At 32.7% G+C, this 21,391-nt stretch overlaps 1 protein-coding gene across 1 annotated transcript in view; it reads left to right on the top strand.

Moving 5' to 3' along the window:
* The window catches only part of LOC140439934 (facilitated trehalose transporter Tret1-like), an 88,031-nt gene extending 73,181 nt beyond the window's left edge, over positions 1–14,850 (top strand). The window contains exon 2 of the mRNA XM_072530122.1: positions 4,843–14,850. Coding sequence (XP_072386223.1) covers positions 4,843–6,167 — 1,325 coding nt within the window. The 3' untranslated portion in view covers positions 6,168–14,850. The remainder of the gene's footprint in view (positions 1–4,842) is intronic.
* The last annotated feature ends 6,541 nt before the right edge of the window (positions 14,851–21,391 follow it).

The following is a 21,391-nucleotide window of genomic DNA, read 5'->3' as shown; positions in this document are numbered from 1 at the left end:
CTAAAATTATAATTAAATTTTAATAATATAAAACAACAATCTACTGCTACTACACTAAATTAATGTATAACTAGATTCAATTTCTACAACTACTGTGATAGTCTATAATAATAATAATCTAATAATATCATATAATAATCTACAGCTACTGTGATAATGACTATCCTAAAATTTTAATTATATAAAACAACAATCTACTATTAGAGGATCAACCAGAGAATAATATCTAACGAACAATTTTTGAATTTTTTATTTGCGATTTTGTGGTTAAAAACTACAAATAATTTCTTCTTTTCCTACAAGGAATAAGGTATTTGTCCACTTTTTACCATCATTAAGTTAGGTTTTTCGTTATTCTTCTCGATTCTGTTGGCATTACGCACGAAATATATAATGTTGCCAGATTTACTACTTCCTAACAAAGTGTTTCCTAGTTAAGCGATGCTTTTGTTGGTGAATATCAATATATGTACTAGGTATTGCCTAACGTTAAGCAATACCTAGTTAGGTGATGGTTTAGGAACGTTCGGTGAATACGGCTGTAGGTCATCTAGAGCTTAATAACAAGAAAAGCCCTATCATCCTTTTGATGCCATAGGTATTCAGGTATTCAGTGACTTTTCCTCTTAGCTAGAGTAAGAGTTCTGCAGCTTAAGTCTGATAATATTTTATAGATTTTTTATTTTGGTAATATATAATAATCTTTAATTATATATTACCAAAATAAAAAATAAATAAAGATGAAAATTACGACGAACATTTTAATATTCACCACAATGAGATATTACATTAAACTTATCCCAATGTTTTATCACGTTTTAGTCAATTCCCCCCATCCCCCCCACATACCTAGCTTCCAAAAAAGAGATTCCAAAGTCCATAATGTTTGCAGATAGAACATTGTAAATGTAACACAAGTTTGAAACAAATAATTCTAAATATCTCCTTCTACATACAGAATTTAAAAAAATAAGACATTTCATAAAAACATAACAAATATTTATGTACTTTAAGAATCCTCTCCATAAACTTAGATATGTAACCAACCTGCTTTACACTTCTCTATATTTTTTATATTCAATTTAAGTTACACAGTTTTATGGTCAATCACAATATCTGTACCCAAATACAGAGTAAAATAGCATGATTTACGGAAATATTATTTAATAACTATGAGCCCATTATTAATAAATAAATAAATAAATTGTTAATATTAAAACCTCCAGTATACATCATAATTCTAAATAATGGTTTGACTATATAGTATCAGGGTTATATTGCTATACATTATTCGGATACTCAGTTGTTTTGAAGTAATTTTTAAATACAGTAATAATGACAATCCAATAATGCAATTTTGTCCTCACACTTTGTATTCACATCCAAACCTAAAAGTAGAGATACTTGCTCATTTGATGAACATAAAACAAAGTTTTATGACTGTTTATTTTGAGGCGGTATATGAACTTTTATGCACTTGATTTCAAAAACAGTAGGTAAGTGGGTGATTCATATGAGATCAAAACATTCACAGAGTTGTCAATTTTAGAACTACTGTCATCAAATTTTTATCCTGAACAAGAAAATTGTAACATTAAAACAATGCTTTAATCGTGTAACTATGAAATGGCGCGTGAAATGCCAACTTTATTTTTAGTGCTTCAACTAGCTCCTCTCAGGTGTAGGTACGTCTTAGCTTGATGCATATTGTACAATGAGGAATTTGGGAGGGACAAATAAAGATTAGGTAAAGATTAGGTAAGAAATAATTGAAAATTTAAATTGAAGAATAGAGATTAAACATAGTATTTAGTTGATAGAAAAGTTGAGCGCCAACTATCTTTAGAAGAGAAATAGTAAAATAAAACACAAAATTAACAACTGAATAATATCAAAAAAAATTAAAATAAAATATTCATTTGAAGATAAATAATAAACGTATGACGTTTATAACGTTAGAAAATGTTTGTATACCCCTTCTAAATTTAATTCATCAGCTTTTGGTTTTTCATTTGTTGAATCTACTCATTTTGTAGTACAGTTTTTTGTATCTACTCTCATACATGCATTTTATAATTTCATTTTAATATAAGATTAAATTTAGGCTGTACTAGAAATTTAATTATACTCCAACAAGGAAATAATGAAATGAGTCTACGCGTGAGCTGTCCCTATAAGTTTTACCAAGAGGCGTGTCAGTGGCGGAGAATTTATTTTTTATTTAGTGTATGGCATATTAAGAACACATAATAAAAAACCATATTTTTTTATAAAAAACCTTAAATGTAATATTAAAAGTATCCCACTCTTCATTTATTTTAGTCTGTTTTTAGTTTGATGTTTATATTTTGTTTATATTCTTTATTTTTGTTTGTGTTTTTCAGTCCTTCTACATTGTATCGTTCATATTTAGAAACTATTTCCTTTTTAAATGTTTAAAATTCTGGTTTTTACCCTACTTTCGACCCAGTAGTGATCAGAATCCGCATTTGCTCCTCTTCTGATTAGGACGTTCATTATATTCGATTGGTGTATTGAGCATAGTGTATTGTACAATAGCATGATCTATCATATTTACCAATCGATTTATTTCAATTGATTCCAAAAAAAACTACTATGGAAAAATAAGTAATTTTTGGAATTAGACTATCAGAAATATTTAAAATTCGTTATTTCTTAAACACCAACTTTTTTCATTTTGTTAGTCTGTGTTACCGTTCATGTTTCATGCCATGTAAGTTTACTTTGCATTTCAGTTCTTCCTTTGACGGAATTTTTAGTTTTTATTGACGCTTATCAAATAAAAATATTTGCTTCGTTGTTTAGTTGCAGCAATCATTTGTTGTGTATTTATTTTGCTGTGTAAATACATTTCAACATAATGTCAGGACATTATTAAATAGACTTCTCGGTTATTTGGCACTCAAGAGAATTACATTTTTTTTAAAGACACCCCAAAGAAAACGAGACCGAAAAGACAAAAACAAATCTAGAAGAAGTAATAGTTTTATTTATTATTTAAGAAAACAAAACGATCAAATTAAAGTGTGCAAAAAAATGTTCCTTACGATGTGCCCTTCACGATGTTGATCAAATCCGTGGTTGTGTTCATCCTCCGCAGTACTTCTTTATTGTCCATGGTATCTACTTGTATAATCATAGCTCAAGAGCCTGAAGTTTTGATAGAGTTTCCGCCTTCAATGTCCACGTTTCTACTCCGTACAGAAGTACTGAGTACACGTAACATTTAAGGGGTCTTATTTTTGTTTCTAGGGTGAGGTCATGGCTCTTGAACACAGAGGTCATAGTCAAGAATGCACTTTTTGCCTTTCCGATGCGACATTTAATCTCTTGGGTATTGTCCCACGACTCATTTATTATAGTTCCCAAGTAGTTGTTCTATGAGATATGTTCAATTCTCATTTGGTTCACATACAGATTTGCTCCAGTTATGTTTTCCTTGCTGATGATCATTACTTTGTTTTTGCTGGTGTTTATATCCAGTCGATACGTTCTACTTGTTTTCGTTATTTTGTTTAAAGTTTTGTAGCCCTTCTATGGTATAAAAATATAAACTCTAAAATTTTAAAAATGATTTTCCACAACATAGCTTTTCGCTATATTATTTTATTTTACAATGTTCGATTAATTTTGACAGAGTCGCAAAATTTATTCCAAATTCAAATTTTTTCGTCTCCTGAACAATTTGTCGTTTTTGAGATACGAGTTTTGCTAATTATAGTGACGATATACTGACCAAAGCAATCTCTATTAACAGACTAAATATTTGAATATCCTTATGAAATAAAAATAATATTTGATTGTTTTACGGCGCTTGGATAACTAATTTTATTTAATATTTGCCAGACTTTACATGTCAATTGACATGTAAATGTACAATGACATGACATGACAATTCCCGATTCCAAAGTAGTTAGTTACTAATGTTAACACATTTTGTGTGATTTTCATACGCTTAAGTTATTGAAGTTATTATATATACGAGTTGTACAGTGCGTAGACAAGAGATGTAGGTAACAAGCGCTCATGCGCGGAACGCCGACCGTAGCGCTGCGGCGGCGGCCTCGTATATATATATATATATATATATATATATATATATATATATATATATATATATATATATATATATATATATATATATATATATATATATATATATATATATATATATATATATATATATGTATATGTATATATATAGATATATATATATATATATATATATATATATAGTTTTGAACATCTAAAAGCGACACAACACAAGCAAATTTAACACAGGAAAAGTTTTAACTTTGAACTATGAGTTTTATTACATTCCTGATAAATAAATCGCCTGCGTATGTTACAAAAGTAATACAAAAGTCTGAAATAAGGTTATGTATCTTAATTTATTTTGGATTTCTTGTGTGGGAATAACTAACCACATACAAGAAGGCAGCTTATTTAATGGTCTATTCGAAGTACGATTTTTTCGACGGCTCGTTATTTTCTCATCAGCTGCTTTATAATGAAAATTACACAGGTTAATGATGATGTATGACTGTACTGAGCACGACCAGCAAGTATTGGTATCACGTATTTTATGGTTGCCTTTCACCTTTTATATCTTTTTTGTTTCTTTCCTTGTTGCGAAATATGCCAATGCTCTTTACCTTAGTTTGTTATTACTATTACCTTATAAACCTTCGTTTTCTTATATTCCCATATATATAATATACGTACATAAACTGTAAAATATATTTATAATTTTTAATAAAAACATAAATAAATCATATTATCCTTTACTAATTTATCTAATTTATTTTCTTTTTATTTCAGTTAATATTCTAGCAACCACAGGTGACTCAACAATATCATGGACCTCGCCGGTTTTTCCGAAACTGATGTCAAACGATACGACAGTTAACCCATTAGAAAGAAGAATAACAAAACATGAAGACTCAATTATCGGTTCAATTCTGAACGTAGGAGCCCTCATTGGACCGCTGATATTTAACTTTATAACTCGTCGTTTCGGCTATAAATACACCTTATTAGGATTGGCAATACCACATATAATTTCATTTTTGGTGCTAGCATTTGCAAGAAGTATTTATCTTTACTACGCAGCCAGATTTTTAGCCGGAATTTCACTAGGAGCTGGATATTCCTTATTTTCCTTATATGTAGGAGAAATATCAGATGATTCAAATAGAGGAGGGATGATTGTAATAACCAATATATTTTGGTCATTAGGCAACTTTCTTCCTCTAGCCATTGGACCATATACTTCTATTATGTCTTTCAATTTGATTTTAACAGTCCTTCCAGTTTTATTTTTTGTACTCTTCTTTGGCATAGGAATAGAAAGTCCGTATTATTTAATTCGTCAAAAGAAAGAGGAGCAAGCTGAGGAGGCCCTTATGTATTTAAGAGGAAAGCAAAAGAAAGATATCACGGAAGAACTTAATAAAATTAAAACTTTTGTGGAAACCAGTACCGAAGGTCGTATTCATGATATTTTTACTGACAAGGTTTTAAGAAAATCCTTATTGATTTGTATCTTATTGCTAGCTACCCAAGATTTGGGAGGATATTGCTCCATACTTTACCATTTAACATTGATTTTTAAAGCAGCTGGTTCAGAAATTTCCGAAGATACAGCTGCTTTAATAGTTGGCATTGGTCTATTTGCATCTAGCTTTTTAGCTCCATTTTTGGTTGATTATTTTGGAAGACGACCTTTACTAATTACGTCAGCTATAGGCATGGGGGTTTCACTTGGGCTATTAGGACTATTTTTCTTTCTTCATCACCATCATTACGGTATTGACATTATTAAATTTTTGCCTCTCCTTAGTTTAATATGCTACATTATCTCTTATAATCTTGGTATCAACACAGTTCCTTGGACTTTAATTTCCGAATTATTCCCAAGTAGTGTCAAACAAGAAGCCTCTACTATTGGCGCATTTTGCTGTTGGTTTACGACAGCGGTTGTTACGTTTAGCTATAATTACTTGAACGATGCTCTTGGTGTTCATGGTACTTTTTGGTTGTTTGCTTGCTGGTGTCTTTTTAGTGCCACCTTTTGCTTTATCTTTGTACCTGAAACAAAAGGAAAGAGCTTTATAGAAGTTCAAAAAATGCTTTATGCCAAATAGACAATCTATTAGTTATTTGAAAGTCAAGTTTAATTATGAATATCAACAATTCAACCTAGCACAATCGTGCATTTAAAGGACACATGATATGTGCCTACGTCAGAGTTGGACGCTGACAAACCAAAATTTTTAAAATAGTGACTTATATAAACACCATTCGCATTTTAATATGTTCGAAATGTTCAAATAATGTATTTTCCTACGTTATGTTTTATGTAGATACCTTTAAAATCAAACAAAACCACACATCTAATTAGTATAGTTTAAAAACTATAAAACATAAATATAAGTATTTGAATAATAGGTAATACTTGGTCATTTTTTATCAAGCAGCACCTTTCACAAAACTACAAGTCCAACCTGACCTGAAGATGACAAAAACAGACAAAGAAAACGTCATCAAATACATGACTAGTGCTGGTCATTAAGGACATAAACCTTCGAAAAATTGATATATCTGTCGTTCGACGATAAGTAGTAAAATTTCAGAAGGCATAATGAGACAGTCAGTAGACCGCAACAAGAAAGAAAAACTTGTTAGAAGAAATAAAAATAAAATCAGGAAGCATCACCAAATCACCAAGTATATATATATATATATATATATATATATATATATATATTGGTCTTGTATTTCATTCTACCGAACTCTATAGCTATTGTAACTTGTGATAATATTTCTTATGTTTGAGAAGGCCAGGGAAACACTGTTTAGGAACTTATAGGAACTTAAAATGTCCGCAAAAACAATGCTACTCAACACCGAATTTATCTATACTTACTCAATAACTGGTTAAAATAAAAACGACCCCAGTTACCTACTTTGTTTATAGAAAACTAAGGCGTTATTTTAACCTGTAGTTGTTCATTAATTATTGGAGATTTGTTTTAGCCAATTAGACATGAGACATACTTGGCATCGATCTTGTAGACAAGTATCTATGTTTTGAGTTGGAAATTCTGAGAGTGATGTTGTACGATTTATATCAAATTCCCAAGTATTTAATCCCATATAAATACACAGAACCAGAAAGATTCTGAAATGTTTTCTTGTAGCATGTTTTTAATATTGTATTTAATATGGGAACCAGAAATTTGATATCAATCCGGGGGTATAACATCACCCCTTGAATTTTTAACTCAAAACATTGATAGGGTAAAGTGGCCCAATAGTACTTACATAACATATTTTTTCGCGCCGTAAGGTAAATGGTTAGGTTTTAATTATCAAATAAGTAATGGCTGAAATATGTAATATAGTAGATGAAAAAATGTCAATACTTTTCGACTGTAAGGTTGCACAAAACATAAAAAAATCGATAATATTCAAATGGTGCACATGAGTACTCTTGGGAATCACAACAGAACTGACCAACTGAATAATATGTAAATGCTTCATGCCACCAGGCTTTACATTGAAAGCACTGGATCCCGTTTTCATCTGGTGGTTCCACATACTGTTCATTACCTGCAGGACAAAATAGGTCTTTTTCTGACATTTGATTCAATTTCGATTTATTTTCTTTATCCTCAATACTTATTTTAGTAGATTCCGTTTTCAACAAAACCTTTTTTCAACTTTTTAGGATTCAAATGTTTCACTATAGTTTTCTGATTTTCATTTTCATTTCTGTTTGCATCTATATGCCTTTTAACAGCCTTCCTTTTATTAGAATTTTTTCTTTGATCTTTTGCCTCCAATATCTAAAGAATGTCCTTAACCGTCCTTAACCGTTTTGGTTGAAATTTCTGATTTTCGAGCTCTTCTTTTTCGAACTATCCATTTTTGGTACTGGCCTAATTTCCGATGGAGACCGAATGGAAATTGGTGGCTTAACGTTGGCAATAGAAAATTTAGTTGATATTACCGGAATTTGTTTAGCTTGATTGTTTTCGGAACGATCTTTATTAATCATTATCAATGTTTAATCAGGAACATCTATTATTTCAACTTGATCCATACTGATTAAAACTGGTGTATTCAAAAGATCAAATGTTAACAGAGTTACTGATTTTTTTTTTTCATATTGATATAAAATTTTACAATCTACCACTCCTAATTCACCATCAGAGATTTTTTTTACTTCCACGAACTTCCACGATAGAACGGAAAAATTTAAAAGCGTTTACAGCCTTTTAAATGTTAGCAACTTTATAATAAGTGTTTAAAAACAAACCAGCTACGTCAGTCTGGTTAATAACTTTACCAGGATGACTGACGAGCCAGCTGTCACAAAATTGACTATAAGTCGACTTAAAAGGCCCAAAAATCTCTTGATCAAGCGGTTGAAGTATGTAACTTGTATGGAGTGGAATAATCACAAGATGAATATGATTCTTTTGGCAAAAATTAATGACTTGTAGAATACGACGTGAAATATAATTATCAAAAAGAAGCTAAACAGGTGTTTCTTAATTAGATCTCACTGCTTGCTGAAAATGTTGAATCCACTGAAAGAACCAATCTGCATTTATGAACTCTGATTCTGAAACTAATTTTAAAGTTCCACTTTGAGCTTCTTTATAGAGATCTTATCACATTCTTTCCCTGGAAAAAATTTATGCTGGCGCTACCTATTCTCCGCTAGCGGTAAAACAACAAACTGCCGTGATTAACTGACCATGTTCTGAAGTTGCGGCCCTTCCAACACCTTCTTTTCCTTTATTTCTGATAACTTTTGGCAGTTTATTGAGAACCGTACTTACTCCACTTTCATCCATGTTATAAAATACTGTTGAAAGGAAAATTATAGTTTTCATACAAGCATTTAAGGTTGTCAAAAAATCTATCAATTTTATGTTTATTAAAACCCATTATCCTCACTGTGGAACATTTTCCGGGTTAACGAAGCATTAATTTCTGTTGTAGACAAAAGTTACTAACCCACTTGTCACCTACAGCTTTCTTAGTTAAATTGAAAGGATGTTCAATGCCATTTATGACAGTGTATTTAAATGCAAACTGCTTAAGGTCTTTTCTTGTCAATTCATAAAACCATATATCAAGATGCCTTAGGTCCACATCATTAGAAAAAAACACCTGATGAATCTACCTAATGATGTACGTACTGTGCCACATTTTAAGCGCTTGCAAATAGTGGCCTCAGGAATATTAAGTTTTCTAAATATTTGCCTTTTGTTTTTTAAATTTTCAATATCAGTCCGTATTTGATCCATCAATTGCTCTGTAAAGATCAGCTTCCTCTGGGATGTTCTTTTGTAGATATAAGCACTCATTTTTTTTAAAAAACAATGCTAACTGTTAACGCAACAGAGTATAATATACACCTAGTAGAGTGTCTGTATTTCTACGGGTAAAAGTTGAAAACATAATAGAATCGATGTCACTACCACTTCTAAAATATATATTTTAATAAAAACAGGTGTGCGCACTATTGGGCGGGTGCGTATTCTTGGGCCACCTTACCATATTTACCTGCAAGATCGAAACCAGGTGCCTGTCTTGGTTAAAGACAAAGAGCAAACACTGGCTAAAACAAATCGCCAATTAATAAACGACTTTATGTTAAAATAACTTTTTGTTTTTCTATATTAATCTTTTTTGAAAACGATTTCCGGATTGGAAATTGAAACGTTAATATTTTCATCTTTTCATTTAGTCCAGGGTATCAGATTACTGTAAAGAGATCTTCATCTCATCGTTATTAGTTCATATATTAAAGAGAGTTTCTATTTAGTAAACATTCTCAATTATTATGAAGTATCTTATGTTGTTGCATAGGCTTTTGTGAAGTATTATTTTATTATTTTAGTATTAGTACAAGTTTGTAATTCAGTTTGGTGTAATTTTCATTTTATAAGTAAAAGTTACATTCTTAAATCTTAAATTTTGTTATCCCTGATGATAGTGAGAAATAAATTATACCTACTAAGTTATTCCAACATCAATAAAAAATTTTAGATATAAGACATACTTTATGTAAAATATAGTTGTTATATGTTTTTATTATATTCTTTCTATTGTATTTATTATATTTTTTATTTTAACTAGAGTTATTTTATGTTAGAAAAAATGATGTCATACAATATTATAAAATTGAGTTGAGTCAAGTTTTAATAATATACCTTTGACTTGTCAAACTTAAATTAATTTAATAACAGTTGAAGCAAACTAGGTAGGATGTGCTATATTGGGTGGTCAAAGTTCTGAAAAACTTTAACAGAAAAAATTAGCTTCAAAAATGTAGTATGTATTAGTTTAAAACTTTCGCCATTTTTCTTAATATTATATAAAACATTTATATATAAAGGGAGTGTGCTAATAATATATTTTATAGCTTAGTTTATCTGGTTAGAGTAATACTGAAGAACCACTCTGACCTTTTATTTGCACGTCACCCTCTTTACTTCTATAATTTCATTATATTACAGAAACCTTTTTCTTTCCAACTAGGACACATATATTGATATATTGCAATCCAATATTTATTACCAAAGGTAAGACTTAACGTCCTTTTGGTTCCATATAATCTTTATTTTTTGCTTCCCTTTAATTTAATATATCTTTATACACGACATTCTCTGATTAGAAATACCACAAAACCTCTCTACTCGTATTATCATTCTGACGTGATTAAATCTACAACATGACCACTTTAACGCCATTTTTCTTTTCTGCTCTTTCAAAGAGATACTTTAGCATATATATATATATATATATATATATATATATATATATATATATATATATATATATATATATATATATTTATATACATATTTAGATGCCATTCAATCATTCCATTTCTCTCTTCTTTTCTAAGATCTCTTTTGGTCATTGGCTTAGTTATTCCTTCTCCCCGGGATTTTTGTGGTCTTTCTCATCTTCTGCGGTTTGGTAAAACCATTATCTTCTTCGGGAGTCTTGTGTTTTAGATCCTATAGATATATCGGTACTATGTACCATATTAGTTTATTTTTTTTTCCATATTTGTTGTCATTGAGCCTTCAACTCTCATTCATTATCGTATCTCATCGTTGGGAATTCTTTTTTCTGCGGAATACTCAAACTGACCTCCTAAAGACGTTCATTTCGACAGTCTCCAGTTTTCTCTTGTTATTCTTCGTTATTTTTCAAGTTTCTACTACTTATAATCTTCTTCTTCTTAACCTTCTCTCGTCCATTTTTGGACATAAGATAAGCCTCTCCCAACTCATTCCATCGATCTTTATCGTGAGCAATATAGTTCCAATTTTGGCTATTCTTTTGATGTCTACTCATCTCATCTGTGATCTTCCTCTTGGTCGTTGACCTTTATAAGGTCTCCAATGTTATATTGTGGCTTTCCAAAGTTGGTCTTTTTTCTAGCAGTGTGACCTGCGAAGCTCCATTTGAGTTTGTCAATTTTTGTTGTGATATTCTTAAATTTTGTTTTTGATCTTATCCAGTCGTTCATCTTTTATCTGACAGTCGTATACCTAACATTGCTCTTTCCATTGCTCTTTCTGTTGTGGCTAGTTTATTTATATTTGCCATGGTTAGGGTCCAGGTTTGACATCCATATGTCCTGATAGAAAGGATGTATTGGTTGAACACTTTACTCCTCAAGTATTAAAGTATTTTGCAGTTCTTCAGTATCCAACAAAGTTTTACAAATTCTGCCTATGCCAGTCCTGCTCTTTTAGTGATTTCCACACTTTGAGTTTTTTTTTTCAAGTTTCAGAATTAGGCCTAGATAGATATATTCCTGGACTTGTTGTATCTCACTGCCATTTATGGTTATACCTCTTGGGATTGTCTGTGTTGGTCATTGTTTCTGTTTTTGTCATATTCATTTTAAGGCCCACCTATTGGGAGTTGTCTTCGAGTTTCTTCATCGTAATTTGTAATTCCTCGAAAGTACTCGCTATAATCACGATGTCGTCAGCGAATCTGAGGTGGTTTAACTTGTTGCCATTAACGTTGGTGCCGTAGGTTGACCAGTTTGTAGTTTCGAAAACGTCTTCTAGGGTTAGATTAAAAAACTTTAAAGATATTAGCCTTGTCTAACTCCTCTCTTAATGAAAATGGGATTTGTATTTTCTTCCAATTGTACTATCATAGTTGCGTTTTCATATATATTATGTATTAGTTGCCTATATCTCGAATCTATTCTACAATTATTAGCAGCTTGTTCTATAACCCACATCTCGATAGTATCAAATGCATTTTCGTAGTCTATGAAGGCAAGAAACACGGGTAGTTGGTACTCATTTGCCTTCTCTATCAGTCTTCTCATTGTCATCAGATGGTCTGATGTACTTGCCACATATCCATTGCGAAAGCCAGCCTGTTCAGCCAGTTGGTAATTATTCATTCTGTAAGTTAACCGATTGTAAATATTTCTAATTAACAGTTTGACTGAACAACGATACAGATCTATAAATCTTTAGCTCACATTTGTACCGGTTTTTGTGAAGAGTCCTACTAGACTCTTGTTCCAATCTTTAGGGATTTTGCTATTATGTAGACATCTATTAAATAGCTCTGTTGGTATAGGGATTGTTACTGTCTCACTTTTTTTCAAGAGCTCGGCAATTATACCGTCGTGTAATGGAACTTTATTATTTTTTAGCTCTTTTAAAGCTCTTTCTATTTTAGATCCCTTCATACATATTTGGTAGTACCTCTAATTCTACGCTTTTTATTTTTCTTTTGACGATTTCTTTTGACTCCATATATTGGATTTCTTTTAATAAGAGTTTCATATATATCGTTCAAAATATACTGCTCAAACAGCCTGTCGTTATTCTGACTTGCGTTAATCTTCATTTCTTGTTCGTCTTTCCCTGTCCAGTCGAAAATTCCTCCAAGATAGGTGTCTTGATCAAAGGGCTTAATTATGTCATTATCTTCGAACGTGATGTTCTTTATCTCGATTTCTATTGACAGATAGTTTTTGCTGCTTTAATTTCAAACCCTCACTTTCTATATTTCTCTTGAAGTTTTCTTTAAGATTCGCTATAATTACCTGGTCATCAGCAAATATATCTTGAACAAAGTTGGCGAAATACAGAATCACTGACAAGGAATCTCTGTGATAATCTATTTTCATTTTTAATTTGCGGTTTTGTTGCTTTATATAAATTCCGTAACCTTCGATTAAAGTCAAGCTAATGTTGGTTGCTAATAATACTTTTCAGAACTTGTTTATAGAAACTCATAAGCCTTCTGTAAGTCAACAAACATAATCTGAAATTCTTGATTTGTGGTATAATTTTTGAGAAAGTTGCTTCAAGCAGAATATATTATCATTGCAACTTTTTCCTTTACTCAAACCAGCTTGTTCTTCTTCGTATTGTCTTTCGTATTCATTCAAAATGAGGTCTCTAATTAATCGTCTGTACAGACAGCAGAATGAATAGGTACCTGATATTCCTCTATAGTAGTACACTTTTCTTTACTTTTCACAAGTTTCACATCTTCTTTTGTATGAATGGATGATCACCATTTTTCAATTCGTTGGGTACAGGAGTACCATTTTAGTATTGATATATGCACCAAGTGAGAGCTTCAAAAAGTTTTTGAAAAAACGTCTGGTCCTAGATATCCCAATGTTTATTTGCGTTGGCGATTGAGCTGAAAATTCATTCCTTTTTGTGGTAGTAATTCCTGTCAAGAGACTTTCATATCTCTTTTCATTTTCTGCTTATTAGATAGATTTTAATTATCTAGCATTTCTTATACGATATTTCTCTTTTTGCTGTCACTAATGTTATTTTTGCTATTCTTTTGGCTTTAGAATTTGTATCTCCATTACTTTGTTTTTTACTACCTAACCATTTAATGTAAACTTTTTTATCTTGCGGGATATTCTGTTTCTTCGTAACTTATCACTTTATCTTTGAGACGTCAAGCCGAGTGCTTCTTGTGCAGCTTCTTTGATACTATCCACTCTGTTGTATATATCTTCTGTCGTTGATGTTTCAGTTATAGTAATTAGTTTCTCATCAAATCGGTCTTGATGTAGTGTCTATGTACTCCTCTGGGTCAAACTAAGTTGTAATTTATTTCCTCCAAAATTTCTTCTTATTTGGGCTGTATATCTCGTTGTGTTCTGTTGCATTATGTATAAACGGAAAAGCTACCTTTGGCTTTACAATATAATGATCTGAACCGTATGTTATTCCTCTAAATCCTCTTGGACCTTGCAGTTGCAATTTAGTGTTTTCCTTTATTATGACGTAATATATAATTGGTTATAAAATAGTGCAAGATTAATTTCTGATACAAACTTCTTACATCGTTTCACTGTGTCCTATTTAGGTTTCGATTTTCAAATGTTCTTTAACAAGCTTGCACAAAGAATGATCTAGTCACAGTGATCATTTATAAATAGTCCACAGTATGACATCATTGAATTTTTAATTTGAAATACTACAGTTGTAGTAAGAAGTGATATAAACTAACCTAAAGCGCAATCAATAAAAATGTCTGTGATATATTTCAATCAATATATACCTACGTATTAATACAGACTAGTATAAAAAAATGTACATATATTTTTTTAAACGTAATATAAAAATTGTACCTGATTTAGGTTTAAGTTATTTTTAACTTATTTTATCATTCTTTTTATGCGATTAAGTTATTATAGAATTGTACTTTATACATATTTTCTACCCTCATTAAAAATTGATAATGTTAGACATTTGCAGCTTATTGGTTTAATAAATAATGTATTTCTTCTATAATTTATTATTTCAACGTTCCAAATTAGGCTTTGTACCATCAGGATAATACATACAAAACAAAGAAATAAAGATCCCATCGGGCACAACGGGAGTCATCTGTAATACGCTAATGATTTCTTCTTAAGAGTTAATGAACCTCCTATAGAAATTATACGGAGAAGCAACAAGGGTATGCAATAGGATCAATTATGAAAAACAAAAACGATGTTCAGCATATCGCGGGAACATGATAATTGAAATACAATACTCAGACTATATGTACCTACTTCAATTCATAAATATTACCAAATCATAAAATTTCTCAAGCAAAAACCAGCTTCGTTTATAATTCACTAAAAATTAGCCATTGTAGCATTTGAATCTATTTTGATATTCTGCTCTTTGCAACCGATACAGCCGGTCCCAAGCCGTAAAAACGAGAAGAGATAGAGGAGTAACACCTCTGTAAAAGACCAGAGTTCAGCTGGCCCAGATGAAAGCACTTTATGAGGGTCCCTTGTCTAGGGTTACAGACGAAGATCAACGGCGGATGGAGCAGATGAGGTTAAAAGGAAGTCACATTAACTGGAAAATTTGTCCATATTTTTAGCAGCGTGTCAAAAGACAAGAGAGCGACCAAAGGTGTATATTGAACAAAAACTAGAAAACAAAATAACACATTGGGAAGCATTTAACGCAAGGACAGTAACTTCAAATCTAAACACATTTACGGACACAAAATTACTATATTAAGGATATATGTCCCCAATGAAGATACATCAGTGCAAGAAAACGATACGTTCTACTGACAACAGAAGGACGTGAATCATCCAGTTATGGGTATCTTCGGCGAAGAAATGACAAATTATAACAACAATGGCATCGGGGCATAAGACAATTAAAATCAGTTATTGAATGTATTATAATTGGGCAGATATCTGAAGTAAAAATACAAGACACTTGAGTATATAGGGTATAAAACGTGGATCGGATCATGATAGTAGAATCTCTAGGATATGCATATGAATCCTTGGGAAACGAAAAGCGAACCTACCGATGAATAAAAAAGAGCATATTAGGAAGCGATTAACTCTAACAACAGAAACAGATAAAGCAGCAAACGTATCACAAATGGCTTATCTCCCAAGAAGTAGACGACAAAAACCAATACCACAATCAACAAATATTTTTTAAAAGAATGGTTATAAGACATAAAAACCAAATATGGGAACAAAAATGCAAGAAAGTGGCCAAACAAACCTTCGAAAACCGCCACCTTCGTTTCGGTTACGAACCATAACCCTGTTATCCACTACCAGAAACTCTACAAATCTGGATTGCGCAAGCGACTGGTCGACGTCGCGCATGCTGAACCATTTAAGTACCGGCAGAGCACTGATTAAGCCAAACCTTATTAAATGGAGTTAGCTGAACAGTAATGACGGCAAGTATGGTTTCGAAGCAATACAGAACGTGGAACATCACTAGCCTACCCAAAATGCCCGTATTTGACTAATTTTTCAAGGCTAGCCTCATGAGACTAGTTTTTCAAGCTAGGATAGCAAGCTAGATATCCCGGTGTCCTAGGCTGCGCTTGGCGCATGCTAGAACGGTTTACATATGGCTAGGAAACTTTTAGCCAGTAGCTAGTACTATTGCAAGATTAATAGAGCAACAAATCTACTGAAAATGGTCAATATTTCTAAAAAAACAATTTTCGACTAAAACAGTTACTTTGGAAACTGTGTCAAATTGCATTGGATGAATTCATCATCATCATCCAGCCTCCATTTTTGACGTCCACTGCTGGACATAGGCCTCCCTTAAACTCCTCCATTCTTTGCAATTTTGTGCTCTTTGTTGCCAATTTTTCGTGATACGCCTGATGTCGTCAGCCCAACGCGTAGGTGGTCTTCCTCTACTACGTTTGTCTGCTCTTGGCCTCCAATGCGTAATTTTACTCGTCCATCGTGAGTCATGCATTCTCGCTACATGGCCTGCCCAATTCCATTTATCTATACGTCCGCTATACGTTCCACAACATCAGCAATACTCGTCCTTCTTCGCAGATCTTCGTTTCTTATTCGGTCCCGCAACGTCACTCCCAGCATAGATCGTTCCATTTGTCTCTGTGCCACTCCCAATTTCGAAGCCGTAGTTTTGATTAGAGTCATAGTTTCCGCCCCATAGGTCATGACCGGTAATAGGCATTGGTCAAATACTTTTCTTTTGAGGCTAATTGGTATGCCGGCCCTAAGTGTGTCTCGCAATTTTCCAAAGGCTGCCTACGCTAAAGTAATTCGTCTTTGGATTTCGCATGTTTGGTTATCCCTGCTGATTCTTATTTCGTGACCCAAATACGTATATTTCTCCACCAGCATAGGATGAATTAACAGAAGCTTTATTGGAAAAACGCGTTTGAACAAGACCATTAATTTTAAAAAGGAATGAACTTGGATAATCTGCACTAGTTTCAGAAGAACTTCGAAATGAAGACTTAAAAGAGTATATCAGAATTTTACGAATGATGCCAGATGTGTTTGATATTCTGTTGAATCTTGTGATGCAGCATACTATTATGAAAGAGGCTTTACCAGCAAGAGTAAAGTTGGAGATCACTTTAGATTTTCTTTCATCCGGCATTAGTTACAGAAGATTGAATCACTTTTATCGGGTTTCAAGGTGTTCTATATCTAAATTCATATCAGAGGTATGTGAAGAAATCTTTAAGACATTGAAAGAAAACATAAAGGTTAGTACTAATAATAATAACTTTATATTTTTGTATTTATCACAAAATTGCAAATAAAATAATTAAAAAATTATGCATTGCGGAATGCTAAAGCAATAGGATTCTCATTGTCCTGGAGTAAAAAATCAGAATTAAACTCGTCGATTGGATTTTGTCATTGATAATTATTAGGTTCATTTTCTGTAATTATTGACCAATCCGACTCTTCTGATGTACCTAAGTGGCAATGGTACAGTAATAATTGTTGTGTGTGAATCTTAAGAGCAATGACTACTAGGCGTCTGGTATGTAAATGCGGTGTTTACGTAGTTCAGATCTTCCATGCCAGACTGAGATAATACGGCATTCATTTTGTCCCGAGCCGTAATAACTCGTGTAGTAGATAATATTTTCAGTTGGCTACTCACAAAAGTTCCAAAAATATGATGCTCATTTTCTTGTGGTGTAGACTCACTCGTAGATGTATTATTTAAATCATTCTTTATCGACTTCATTTTCCTAACCAAAGATGCCACTTCTGAAATGTTTCGGAGTTGGAACTGACATTTTATCGTTTGATTTAATAGTAGTTCTCGCAGATGGCGTCGCAGACTCGTTGCGTTGTGGTTTATTACCTGTCGCAGATGTAGATGGTCGTGATGAACAATTTTCAGAATTTGAAACGTCTTCACTGTTTTCACTATTGTCATTGCAGCTATTGTCAATATTATTTTCATTGCTATTTTTAATGTTGGTTTGGCTCACAGGGCTGTTATCTTACGCTTCATCTATTGCTTATTCTTGACTGACCTACACAACAACAAAAAAAGAAACACTTTAGTAATAATTATAATAAATAGGTGTATTATAATTTTTTTAGATACCAAATAATGCCGAAGAATGGGCGGAAATAGAAAATGGATTTAGAAAGAGGTGGAACTTTCCTTTATGCCATGGCACCATTGATGTAAAACATATTCAAATTATGGCTCCTGGTAATAGTGGAAGTATGTACTTCAAATTATAAAAAAAGTGTTTAGTATTGTTCTTATGGCGTTAGTATATGATGACTATTGCTTTCGTTATGTTGATGTTGGGGCTTGTGGAATGGCATCAGATGGAACTGTATTTAAAAACTGCTCCATATATAATAAACTGGAGAATAATCTTTTACCAGAGGGTGGAGTGATTGTTATATCATGAAACGTTACCCTGGTGACAATTTAATACTGGAACAGAAAGTTTAAAACTACCGACTATCCATAGCGAGACGAATAGTGGAAAATGCCTTTGATATATTGATAAGCCAATTTCGTGTATTCCAAAAACCAATTGCAACCAATGTAAAGACAGTCGAGAAAATTGTATTGGCAGCATGCGCTTTACATAATTGGTTGAGAAAAGAAAATCGAAGTTATTTAATCAGCAGTCGCCCGGGACGGTATTGATGGAGGAAACACCTCCCATGGCTCTTTAGAACAGAAACTGCAGGACTTGAGGTCTTATATAAACAAGAGAGTAATCATTCTTCGATGTCAGCAATGGCGAGAAGAGAGACATTTAAAACCTACTTTAACAATAATAATGCGGTGCCTCGTCAATTAAAAATGATTTCTTGACTGTTTATTTATGTGCGATCTACAGAAAAAACACGCTGCTTTTCAAAATTTCCCTGCGTGTTAACATTCATTTTCTTTACTATAAATAAATAAGTAATGCAATCTTACTGACCGTTATTTTCCTTTTCATTGGTACATATTTAATAAAACTGTGCATTTCATTGAACCAGTTTAATTTTGACTTATACTCATCCTTAGAACCTGCTGCAGACCTGGTTTGATTTTTGTAATTTTTTACAGTTCCTGACAGTAAGTTGCTCGTAAATTTTTTATCTTCATTTTTGTCTTTAACAGACATTTCTATGCCGAGTTCTAATAAGTTGTCAATTATTTTTTGTATTGCTGAATCATGAATAGACATCTTTATCAGATAGAATAGTGGCGTTCCACGGACATTCTTTCTCACGATACATTTGTATTAACTTTATTAATTAATCTCGGCACTTAATTTTGGCATATTAGTTTTAGAAGCACGTGATTATCTCTGAAAAAATAAAACAGGTGGATACTATGCACTTGCTGTTCGAAACTAGCAAGCACTAGCTTTGCCGGTCAGACGAGGGTAGTACACAAGCCAGGATAGTAAAACCAATAGAGGGGGACGCAAGTAGCTTAACAAAATAGAACTCCATGTTATTAAACTATCCTAGCTTAAGACACTGGCTTACTGTCTTTCTCAATAGCTTACTAGCCGAACACTAGCTTACACTCGAAGCTAGTTCTGTATACATAAAGTTAGTAATACCACCTTGCTAGTTTAAAAGCGCTAGCTTGCTAACTTATCTTGAAAAACTAGCCTTGTGTAATCCGGGCAAGATACACTTTCGATGACTTATGGACAGTTAACCAACTATCATTGGACACAGCCCAATACTGGACTTAGAAACTATAGTTTTCTGGACACGAAAAAGTAAAGTTCCGTACGCTTATTACGTTTTGTTCACTACTTTCTTTAATCACTTCCCTTATATAGCTGTGAAACCCACACGCTCAAAGTAAAAACTTTAAAAAAGTAAATACTTTGTAGAATATCCTGGACTAATAATATACACAATAAAAAGATTCTTTGAAGGCACTGTAAAAAAAGGTAAGGATTAGTAAAGCAAATCCTTTTAAATTATTTATCTAACGGTAAATAGAAAGCAAGAGACGACTCAAACATTTGTGGTTAAAAAATATAAGGGATGGGACTAATTTGGACTAGCATGCACTGTTTCGAGCTGCAAAAGATAGACATTACGTCGCTTAAATTGTTGCCAATCTCAAATGATGATAATACCTTAAACATTTATTTATTTACCGGGAAAATCTCACTGCAGAATATTAAACACAATAAAAGACTTAACATAAATAAATAAAATGCATTAAAATCTCCCCCTATAGCGCAGAACGAGGCAAAATTTCGATTTCGGGTAAGACATATGGGCAACGTCATGACGGACTGAACGACAGATCACGGACTGGAACTCGTGGCAGAGAAGACCGAAGCCATCATTCTGAAGGGTAAACAGAAAAGACAAGGGATGGAACTTTAATGTGCAGGGGCACAGCTAACATCAAATACATGGGTCAAATATCTGGGAGTGACGCTACATCAATATGTCGAATGGGGGGAGCATATATGAGTGGTAGCCTGGAAGGCAGCGAAGAGTGCGACTATGCTGTGGAGGGTGATGCTCAATATTAATGGACCCAAATCAGAAAGGAAGAGGGCCCTACACGGTATTCTATTATTTTTTGGATTAGTCTTAATAGTGTTTGGTCAGATCTGGTCCTCCGTACTTTAGAAGTTTGTTCGGTATTCTGTCCTCTCCTGGTTATTTTCTAAAGGGTGATTCATTTAGAGGTACTTTTTTGGTGGGGATTTGATTGGAGATCGTGCATAAATACTGTCAAACTGACATTAAGCTTTTGTTCAGTATTGTTTGACATTTCATGATGAAAAGAGTTAGCCCGGCACAGCGTCTAAAAATTATTAAGTTGTATTTTGAAAATAAGAGTTCTATGTGGAATGTGTTTCGTGCGCTTGGTTCTTGGTTTCTTGGATCTTAGTTTAAAAGCATACACAATCCAATTAGTACAAGAGCTGAGGCCGACCGACCTTCCGAGTTGTCACCGTTTCAGTCGATGGGCTCTTGATAAGCTTTCAGAAGATCCACTGTTTTCAAGAAAAATTTTGTTTTCAGATGAGGCCCTTTTTG

This window comes from Diabrotica undecimpunctata, chromosome 4 (genome assembly GCF_040954645.1).
Source record: "Diabrotica undecimpunctata isolate CICGRU chromosome 4, icDiaUnde3, whole genome shotgun sequence".
In the NCBI taxonomy this organism is placed as follows: Eukaryota; Metazoa; Arthropoda; class Insecta; order Coleoptera; family Chrysomelidae; genus Diabrotica; species Diabrotica undecimpunctata.
Note: the sequence above shows the minus strand (reverse complement) of the source record. Positions and strands in the feature narration are given on the sequence as shown.